The following is an 11,587-nucleotide window of genomic DNA, read 5'->3' as shown; positions in this document are numbered from 1 at the left end:
ATCTAGGGGTGCCCTTAAGCACTAAAAGACTTTCACTAGTCCAATGCCAACCCCTAATAGAGAAAATGATCAGAAGAGTAACTTCTTGGACCTCTAAATTTCTTTCTTATGCTGGGAGAGTACAAATTCTAAAAGTGTTCTCTTCTCCATTCAAGTGTATTGGTCTCAAATCTTTCTGCTTCCTAAGAATTTAGTTCAGGCTATTGAAAATTTTTGCAGAACTTTCCTCTAGACAGGGGGAGTGGAGGTTTCAAAGAAAGCTTTTCTAGCTTGGGACAAACTTTGTATGCCTAAGACTGCAGGCGGAGTGAACTTTCTCAATATTTCTGCTTGGAACAAGGCTGCTATTTGCAAAGTCTTGTGGAATCTTAGCCATAAAAAGGATAAGTTATGGGTTAAATGGGTTCACATGTATTATGTAAAGGGCGGAACTCTATGGGAGGCCAATACAAAACAAGCATCTTGGCTTATCAAGAAAATTTTCAAAGCTATGGAGTACATGGAAGCTGCTGGTTACACAGAAGATCAATTCCAAAGATTGCAATATTTCTCTGTAAAAAAGATGTACCAATTGGTGCAAGGAGTGTTTCCAAAAGTAAGATGGAAGAAATTAGTTTGCAATACCCCTTCTGCCCCGAAATGGTTGTTCATTATGATGTTGGTTGCTCATGGAAGGTTGTACACGAAGGATAGGATAATTCACTAGGGAATGAGTGTCAATCCAGTATGCCCTTTATGTGATCAGAGAATGAGTCGATCTCACACCTTTTTTTTCAGTGCTCTGTTTTAGCATCAGTGTGGAACAAGCTACTACAATGGCTAGGACAGAGACGACAAGCAAAAACATGGGCAGAAGAACTTACATTGGCAGTGAATCATCATAATGGGAATAGTGCTACAACAACAATTTATAGAATGGCCTTAATAGGCTGCATCTATTATATGTGGCAAGAGAGGAACCAAATTGTTTTTCAAGGTAAAAGAAGAGAAATATTGAACCTTGTGAAGAGAATAATTCAAGACGTATATTTCAGAGGTTGTCTCAAAGTGAAATTAACTAAATACTTGACGATGTTGAACTACTATCCAAGTTAAAGTAGTCGATAGATGGTTAGGAGATGAAAAGTTATTAGTTGGGTTCGATCTAATCGGAATAGTTCTTTTTTTTTCTTTTTTTGGAGTTGTAAACTTCTCTTTGGTAATAAAATGCTTACTTACCAAAAAAAAAAATACTAGCGCATAAATACATAAATGTGTTATTTAACTTGGTCTCATTTCATATTTATGTCCTTCAATTTTGGATGTGCACAAGTAGACACTTGAACTTGTATAAATTAAAAAAGTAGACACATGAGCCTTATGTGACATAATTCATATAGGACACTACGTAGGATACAAATTGTCATGTAGGATGCCACGTAGGATGTGTGTCAATTTGTTCAACTTTATACAAGTTTAAATGTTTACTTGTACACACTCAAAGTTGAAAGGCATAAATGTGAAATAAGACAAAGTTAAAGGTATTATGCCAATTACTACTTACTAGCATGCTAAACTTATTACTGTTAGGCTTACTTTATGGGGAAATTGGACCAAATGCACATTTGGCATTCAAAATTTTTACCCAAAATAATATATACACTTTAGTCTTTTTCTTTTTTCTCTTTCTTCCCTCACATCCTCTAATATAATGTAGTTAAAGTTTTTTCAAAGCTCAATTTTAGAATTTGATGTGTTGTAAATGTGAATCGTTTCAATTGAATCATATATTCAATACATAAACATGATTATATTCTTACCTTGACTTCAACTGGCAAATATGACTTTTAACTATGGGGTGCGTGCACAAGTAGGCGCTTATACTTGTATAAAATTGAACAAATGGATATTCGTATTTTGTAAAAATACAAAAAGAAAACAACTCGATACAATTATAAATCAATTAATTGTAATTTTGGAAGAAAATCAATCGATACAAATACAATTCAATTTGATTTCCATATAATTTTGAAACAAGAAAAATACAAACAGAAAATCAATTGATATAAATATAATGAGTGATTCGTGGAATTTTTTTCTTAATTGGTGAGTTTTTAAAAAAATTGTTAAGTCTATCATTAATTAAATTGAAAGTCTTATTTATATAAATACTTAATAATCAAGCGAATTATATAAATTGTAATCTAAATAGCTACTCAAATCGTAACTACATAATTAGTCAAACATTAAATAAATAGTTTCATTATTTTTGTAGTCTTAACTATTTATTAACTTTCCTCTTATTAACTATTTATTAACTTTGGTTTAATATGTTTACAGGGTGTTCACTCTTATTGACGGTTTCATTGGTGAACATGGTGGTGGGAAAACCTTTGTAGAAATTTGTGGATGACTTTGAATTCTCATATGTTTCTGGTTAGAAAAAGACTACAACAACAACATGCCCAGTGAGATCCCACTAGGTGGGGTCTAGGGAGGGTAAATTGTACGCAGACCTTGCCACTACCTCGTGGAGGTAGAGAGGCTGTTTCCGGGAGACCCTCAGCTCAAGAACAACAAATCTAAGTGACATGAGAGATATATATAAAACATAACAGCCAATACAAACGATAGCGTATAATCAACAAATGAGACAGTAACAACAAGAAAGTAATGCGATGCGTGAAACGCAGTAAACAACATAAGGCTAGGTCTACTCCAAATGCTAACAACCCATCCCCTTGCAAGGGAAGACAACACGCTAGCCCTACTAACCTACAACCTTAATACGAGACCTCCACTCCTTCCTATCTAAAGTCATGTCCTCGGTAAAGTGAAGCATAGCCAAGTCTTGTCTAATCACCTCCTCCCAATACTTCTTGGGCCTACCTCTACCCCTCCGCGTACCCTCTACCATCATTACCTCGCACCTCCTCACTGGGGCGTCAGCGCTCCGTCTCTTCACTGGTTAGAAAAAGACTGAAATATGTTATTGAATTTTGAGAAAAAAATTATTTATATTATTTGTTAAAAGTTTGATTTATTTATGTCAATTTTTTAAGAAAAGGCACATTCATGTCATTATTTGTTAACTGAAATGACATAGATGAGCTAAACTTTTAACGGAATGACATAGATGAGCCTTTTCTTAAAGTTTAATGACATATTCAAGTCTTTTCTCTTTTAAAAAATAGTTTAATTAATGATGTGACAGAATCATAATTGACCACGTGTACAAAGTAGTTTTCCAAAACCAAAAATATTTTTAGTTTACAAATAATGACATGGATAGCCTTTTCTCAAAAGAAAATAGTATAGATGAGTAAAACTTTTAATAGATAGCATAGATGAACAAGAATGAACCTTTTTTCAAAATTCGATGGCATATTTGAATATTTTTTCTTATTTAAATGATCATTCAAAATAATAAAACAACACAATAAAGTAAATTTTGATTTTTTTTGTGACAAAGAAAACATCCAACTTAACACAAACTTCTAAGTTATTTTAGTTGGAAAATTAACTCCCCCGTGTTCGTAATATTTACTCGATAAATAACTGTTTTACCAATTAAAAGGTACACTGATTTCATGATTTGAGGAACAAAAGGGGTAAGAAAATGTTATAGTTAAAAAAAAATGTTAATCCTCAAATATTCATTAAAATCATGAAGTTTTGTTATAAGAATATCAAGTTAATTACTTGATTTTAGGGTAAGAAAAACCAATAACCTTTATAACGTAGGAGTAGGTGCAGAATGGAGAATTTTGTGTGAATGAGTATGAATGGTAGGGGGGTAATTTCTTCATTTAATGGGAGAAATAGATAGGGACTCTTGAAATTAATTCTTGGCCTAAAATAAAATTAAAAAAATTAAGGGCATGATGTGACGAAGACATAAATTTCATTATCAGTGACGAAGTCAAAAATTTATTAAGAGTGTTCAAAATTTAATATATACATCTGAAAAATTATTTTTGACTTATATACTTTATACAATTTTCTATATACATAGTAAAAGTTTTCCACAAAGAGTGTTCAGCGGTTGACAATTCTTCACTACATATGGCTACGCCTCTATTCGTTATGAAAATAAATATCTATGAACTAAATTTGGATTATTTACTTCAAAATCATCAAAAATTAAAGTAATATTTGGATCAATCCCCACGATGTCTTTTGAATCGAGCTTGTCACATATGACATGCTTAGTGCGATTTACATTCTCTGTATAGTTTACAAGCTATTACACAATGAAAATTTTGCCCAATGGGTGATCGTGCGAAAGCCTCAAAATAAAAAAAGCAAGACTTGTGTGACAGAGTCAAGTCTCCCAAAGGAAAGAATAATTACCTAATTGTGAAACAAAGAATTTCCCTTCAACCTGTCAAATCAGATTGGAGATTTCCACAAAATTAAAAAAGACAATAAAGACCAAAAAGAGATCAACTGATTCTTTCTACCTATATTAAGTCTCTGAACCTCATTGTAATTAGCCACACCTAATTCTTTCTAATTTCTAAAGTTTTAATTTCTATAATATAATGGAGAAAGTCTTCACATATTTTTACTTAATAGCACTCATGTTGCTTTACTTGGGTGTGGCTAGTTTAGCCATGACTCAAACCAACATTACAACTGATCAATCCGCTCTTCTTTCCTTGAAATTCCAAATCATTTCGGATCCCTTTCACTTGTTGGATGAAAGTTGGTCTCCAGCTATTTCTGTTTGTCATTGGGTTGGAGTCACTTGTGGTTCTCACCACAAAAGAGTGACGTCATTGAATATTTCCAACTTGGATCTTATAGGCAAAATTCCTTCTGATTTTGGGAATCTCACATCACTTGTTTCTCTTGACTTGAGTAGCAATAATTTCTACGGAAAATTGCCTCAAGAAATGGCACATCTTCATAGGTTAAGGTTTGTTGAACTTAGTTTTAACAACTTTAGCGGAGAGGTTCCTTCCTGGTTCGGGGTCTTACACCAACTTCAAGTTCTGACTCTAAGGAATAACAGTTTCAATGGTCCCATCACCCTCTCTTTATTTTCTAATATTTCCACACTTCAAACTTTGGATTTGACATACAATTCCTTAGAGGGCCAAATACCAAAAGAAAAAGGAAATCTTGAAAACCTGAGGGTTTTAAGATTATCTGGCAACAAGTTTATAGGTTCTATCCCTCCGTCTCTCTCGAATGCCTCAATGTTGATGACATTAGAACTATCTCACAATTTCCTTGGAGGAAACATTCCAGAAGAGATTGGAAAACTTCAAAACCTAAAACTTTTGTCAATAGAATCCAATCAACTTACAGGTTCTATACCATTCTCGATCTTCAACATTTCTGGAATTGAGATCATTGCATTTACAAATAATACCTTATCAGGAAATCTTCCTTATGATATGTGTAATTGTCTTCCAATGCTCGAAATGCTCTATCTAAGTGACAACAAGCTATATGGTCATATGCCTGTAAGCTTGCCAAATTGTTCGAACCTTCAAATATTGTCTTTATCTAATAACAAGTTTGACGGACCCATACATAGTGAAATCGGGATTCTTAATAATTTGGTGATTTTAGCACTGGATACTAACCATATTTCTGGTCATTTCCCAATCTCCACATTCAATATCTCCTCATTACAGGTTTTGGTACTGAATCACAACAATCTGATTGGATCCTTGCCAAGGGAGGTTAGCAATTTGACAGAATTGCAAATTCTAGATCTTGCCGATAATAATCTTACAGGTATATATGTATTCAAATCATTACTAGCTAGCAACATAATTTCTTAAATCTTAGTAATTACTAACTATACATATACATACATTGGCAGGTGAGATACCGAAAAAGTTTAGCAATCACATTGAGCGGTTTGATCTTAGTTTCAACAAGTTTACTGGTTCACTACCAATGGAGATTTTCAACATATCGGGTATGAGAGAGATTCAAGTTATTTTCAATAATGTGACAGGAACTCTCCCATTAAACATAGGTTCAACGTTACCCAACATTGAAGTTATTCATCTGGGCAACTTAAATCTTTATGGGACTATACCTCATTCTCTCTCCAATTGTTCCAAACTCACTAGTCTAGACCTTTCCCTCAATAGACTAACCGGTATGATTCCCAACTCTCTCGGAAGTTTGACTCATCTACAGTCCCTAAGCTTGGCAATAAACAATTTAATGGGCGATAGTAGGTTAAGCTTCTTGACTTCCTTGTCAAATTGTAGAGATTTAAAAATTCTTTTCCTCTCTTCGAACCCTCTATATGGTGTGCTTCCAGAATCCATAGGGAACCTTTCCAGTACTTCTCTTCTAAGGTTTAGAGCTATTGATTGCAAAATTAAGGGGGAAATTCCAAAAGGAATTGGGAACTTAAGCAGCTTATTAGAGCTCGATCTTTCTAGAAACGGTTTCACTGGACCAATTCCCACAACAATCAGCAACTTGAGATCCCTTCAGAGCTTGAAGTTGAGTGTCAACAAACTTTCTGGATATATTGGAGATGATCTATGCAAATTACAGAACTTGGGTTATTTAAACTTGACTCTGAATCAACTTTCAGGATCTCTTCCGAATTGTTTGGGAAACTTAACTTCCCTTCGGGAGATGATTCTAGGTTCCAACAAATTGCGTTCAATCATTCCAAAAAGCTTAGGAAACCTCATAAACCTCTTGAAGCTAGACTTATCCTCAAACAACTTGGGTGGCTCTATACCTCTGGAAATTGGAAATCTAAAGGCTGCGATATATATGGATCTATCAATAAATACACTCTCAAATAGAATTCCTAAAGAAATTGGTAGCTTGCAAAATCTTATATACCTTTCTTTGAGAGACAACAAATTGCAAGGATCAATTCCTGGCTCGATGAGCAGCATTTCAGCTTTGGAATTTCTAGACCTTTCTCATAACAATGTTTCAGGATTGATTCCCAAGTCTTTGGAGAAGCTTCTATATCTCAAGTATTTCAACATCTCATTCAACAAGTTGATTGGTGAAATCCCCTCGAATGGTCCTTTCGAGAACCTCTCCGGTGAGTCTTTCATGTCTAATGAAGCATTGTGTGGATCTCCAAGATTTTGTGTTCCCCCATGCCACAGTAGCACATCAAAGCATAAATCCAAGAGGAAAAAAGTGATTGTTCTTGTTCTACCGGGTGCACTTGTATTAGTCTCCATCGCCTTTGCCCTTTTATGGATAAGGAATACAAGAGGTAAAAGAACCGATCCTCAGCAAGCAGTTGATTCATCCTTTGTCGTCTCAACAAAAGGAAGAATTTCATACTATGAACTGCTTCGAGCAACTGATTCACTCAGTGAGATCAATTTAATTGGTTCTGGGAGTTTCGGCTCTGTTTACAAAGGCATCCTTGGAGATGGGACTTTCATTGCAGCTAAAGTGTTCAACCCACAATTGCAAGTGGCATTTAGGAGTTTTGATACAGAATGTCAAGTTTTGCGCAACCTTCGTCATAGGAATCTCACCAAAGTCATCACCAGTTGTTCCAACCTTGAATTTAAGGCTTTAATACTCGAGTACATGCCCAATGGGAGCCTCGATAAGTGGTTGTATTCACACAACTACTTCTTAGACATCAATCATAGGCTAAGTATAATGATAGATGTAGCATGTGCATTGGAATATCTCCATCATGGTTGCCCATTGCCCGTGATTCATTGTGATTTGAAGCCTAGTAACGTCTTGTTGGATGAGGACATGGTTGCCCACCTAAGTGACTTTGGAATTTCAAAGCTGCTTTCTGAAGATGAGAGTTCTTTATACACTAAAACATTAGCAACGTTTGGTTATATTGCACCAGGTACGTGATCTCTTAATCAATTGCTTTTGATTATTTCTCTTTCCTTTTTTCCACTAGTAAATGTTGAATTTCAAAATTGATTGATTACAGAGTATGGACTGGAGGGATTGTTGTCAATAAAATGTGATGTTTATAGTTACGGGATCATGTTGATGGAAACATTTACTAGGAAAAATCCTAATGATGAAATGTTCGATGGAGATTTTAGTTTGAAACAATGGGTGAGAAATTCACTCCCACAAGCAGCAATGGAAATTGTCGATGCCAACTTAATATCGCCACATGATAATCACTTAATGAAAAAGCTAGATTGTGTGGTATCCATCATGAAAGTGGCAATAGATTGTTGTGTTGAATCTCCTAAAGGAAGGATTGACATGAAAGACGTTGTGGGAAGGTTAAAGATGATCAAGATTCAACTTCTTGCGTGTTGAGGAAGATCTTATTAGAAACTTTTCTTCCAAATCATCTCATGTGTAACAAACATTTGCAATAATAGTTAGCTTCAAATAAGTTATAGCGTTATGTCTTTCATAACATAGAGAATTGATGGGCATGTATACCTCTTTGGTCTTGAATTTGTACAGTGGTTTTGGCCTAATACCTTTACTTTTTTCCATCTTTTTAACTTTAACAATGTAAATAGAACTCTCAATATTGAATAACGGAATTTCGATCTATACTAGCATCATAATATAAGATTTGAGAGACTCATTTAGGCAAGGCATAATACATAAATAGGCCCTTTAATTTGGTCTCATTTTACATTTCTGCCCTTCAACTTTGAGTATGCACAAGCATATATTCAAACTTGTATAAAAATGAACAAATAGACACACACGTCTTACGTGGCATCCTACATGATAATTTGTGTCCTACATGGTGTCCTATGTGTATTATGTCACATAATGTATCTACTTATTCAACTTTATACAAGTTTAAATGTCTACTTGTGGACACCCAAAGTTGGAGGGTATAAATGTTAAATGAAGTCAAGTTAAAGGGCACATTTATGTATTATGTCTTTAGACAATTGAGCAAACACCTCAAGGGCAACAAGTTTGCTTGATTGTTTGAAAGCTTTGGGAGTTAGATTATTCCCCCAATTTGGAATTTCAAATCTAAGGCTACAACATAATATTAGTCCCAATCTCATTCATCATCTTTAACGAGTTCAGAATTTCATACCTGATTTTATTCCTTGAAATTCAACCCAACAACTTCCGATTTGAAATTTAGCGTCAATTTTGATTTGGCTCTTTCTTGTATTCAATTTTGTTAGGATTCACAAGTTAATAGACATACTTAATAAAATAAAATACATACATTATATTTCAAATTTCATTTTGGACTTTGGAAATTGATTAAGTCTATTTCATTTTTTCAATTAAGGCCCAAATGTATCTCATTTATACAAGGGTAAACAACACAAATCACACTAGTTTAGAAGCTAATTACCCCTTTTCCCATGAGTTTACAATTTTACCAATTCTACCACAATTCACACCTTGGATACGTGTATCTGGCGCATTTAGATACATATATCTCGGATACATATTAATTAGATATATATAATTAAGTGTATTTAAATAAATTAAGAAGAAAATCATGTGTTTAAAAACTTTAGAAAATTTCAAAAAATCAATTTTTTTTGTGTATTTGACTATGTATCTGAATTGTTCTTCTATGTATCTGATATATAACTTTAATGATTAGATGTATCTAATATGTTCATTCTATGTATCCAAACTCTTCTTCTATGTATCTGATATAAATTCTTTTATGTATCTCTCTCACTTCGTACTTTTTACTTTTGTTCACGATCGGGTGTTGGATCGAAGGATCACTCAACCGGATCATCACTGTAGTGAAGGATATCAATATGTACTTAACGATTAAAGGTATATGATCTTTTCAATTTGTGTATTTAAAATATTTTTCTATGTAGCTGATATCCAATCGAAAAAATGTCTGCTTTCAGTGGCTATGAAGTGGTTTCCTTCTTCGGTTTCCTCAGTGCTATCGTCGCCTTAGTATTCTCCTATATGGGACTTGCTTAAGTTTTCTGTGAAGCAGACATTAACTAGTTGATTATATTTTATACAATTTCATTTTGGTTTCAACATTGTTTGGAGCCTCCAAATCAACTTTAGAAAACGTCAAAATCTTGTTAGATAAAGTGGACAATTTGAGAATTTAATACAAATGCTCAATTTCAAAGTTTCAAGTTTGATGTTCTCTACCGTTTTTCTCAGTTTTAGATATACTGAGTAAATTGAGAACCCCTCCAATTGATGGATATGCTCAACTTTTCTTCGATCTTGCTGGCCTTTTTGCTGTACGACCATTGAAATTGGTGACGATGCTAACTTTTTGCTCATGGAGTAGGTGGGGGGCGGGGGAGGAGAGATCATGTTGCCTAAGGAGATTGGCAGAATGGGATTCTTGTTGAGTGTGAAAGAAACTAATGTTAATGGATTGATATTTAAATATAAGGATAATTAACTAATTCTAATTTTAAGGGAGATGTGTATCTAATTATATTTTTAAAATATATGATATAAAATATTAAAAGTGGTAATATATGTAATTGTTTGAAAGTAGAGGTAATATTAGTATATATGATAGTACTGTATGTCTAGTTAGGTAGTTTTTCCTTTATACAATTTAGGGACTTCCGCTTTTAAATTGTAAATATGAGTAATTCCAACTTATGAGAATGTTGCTCTCAAATGCACACGCCAGTGTACATGGATCGTGGTCATATTTAAGTTAGACGTACTCCATGCAATTAATTAACATAACATTAATATTAATATTAATATTATCATGAGTAGCTAGGCTACTCTTATACAATACATTCAACTGGTAAAGCTCACATGGTGTGCCTCACTTTTATTCATGTTACATACTTTTACATGCATAAGATAACCACTACTTTATTCTTTTCATAGGTTACACCATATCACACATAAGCCTAGGACACAACATCTACACTACCACAAAGTTAGCTTTTAGCGGCAATTATTTAATGGCAATAATATAAGTGCCGCTAAATATGTTTTAAACCTAATTATTTAGGGGCAATTGACCATTAGCCGGTAAAAGTAAACTTTTTAACGACACTTACTTAAAAAATCTAATAAAAAAGCTAAATTCTATTTCATTCAATAAAAATAAATACTTTTTCTTACACAAAATTCCCAAATTCCAAAATTTTCGATCTCTCTTTCTCCATTCCCATCTGAAGCGACAGCTCTGAGCTCACAAAATTGATCTGAAGTTTCATCTTCTTCGTCTTCGACTTCGTAGTTTCCATCTCCGTCTCCTTCGTCCGCCATCGATTTCTAACCCTTTGTCACCGCCTCAAGGTATGCCGATGCGCTCTGATTCTTTTGTCTTGAATGTGATTGGATGATAATGATTGTTTTGTGTTGAAATTGTGATATATGAGGATTGTAATGTGTTGTAGTTTGCTGCGAGAGTTGTATTCTGTGCATTGTGTGTTGTGCTAAGCACTACTTGTATTAGATTTTCAGCATATAGATGGTGGTCCTTTCTCTACGTAGCCTCCTCTGGTTAGATTTCTTAGCCTATTAGTGGAATTGTGCAAGTCTGTTGCGTAGTAAGCATATTGGGCACTATTTGTTGTATCGACAGGGTACTGAACAAGGTTCCCATCATTTTGCATTTTGAGGCAGAAAATCCCGAATAAATCATCTGGCACTCGAGAACAGCTCTTGTCCAGCTGATATATGTTGACCAGGTAAAATTGTG

General features: G+C 34.1%; 1 protein-coding gene across 1 annotated transcript; it reads left to right on the top strand.

Annotated features, from left to right (window-relative positions):
• Positions 1–4,495: 4,495 nt before the first annotated feature.
• LOC102601336 (probable LRR receptor-like serine/threonine-protein kinase At3g47570) lies at positions 4,496–8,475 on the top strand. The gene is made up of 3 exons (XM_015315369.1): positions 4,496–5,730; positions 5,819–7,810; positions 7,901–8,475. Exons 1-3 carry the CDS (start codon positions 4,524–4,526, stop codon positions 8,242–8,244), a joined length of 3,543 nt encoding a protein of 1,180 aa, XP_015170855.1. The 5' UTR covers positions 4,496–4,523; the 3' UTR covers positions 8,245–8,475.
• The last annotated feature ends 3,112 nt before the right edge of the window (positions 8,476–11,587 follow it).

Source organism: Solanum tuberosum, unplaced genomic scaffold (assembly GCF_000226075.1).
Source record: "Solanum tuberosum cultivar DM 1-3 516 R44 unplaced genomic scaffold, SolTub_3.0 scf00361, whole genome shotgun sequence".
NCBI lineage: Eukaryota > Viridiplantae > Streptophyta > Magnoliopsida > Solanales > Solanaceae > Solanum > Solanum tuberosum.
Note: the sequence above shows the minus strand (reverse complement) of the source record. Positions and strands in the feature narration are given on the sequence as shown.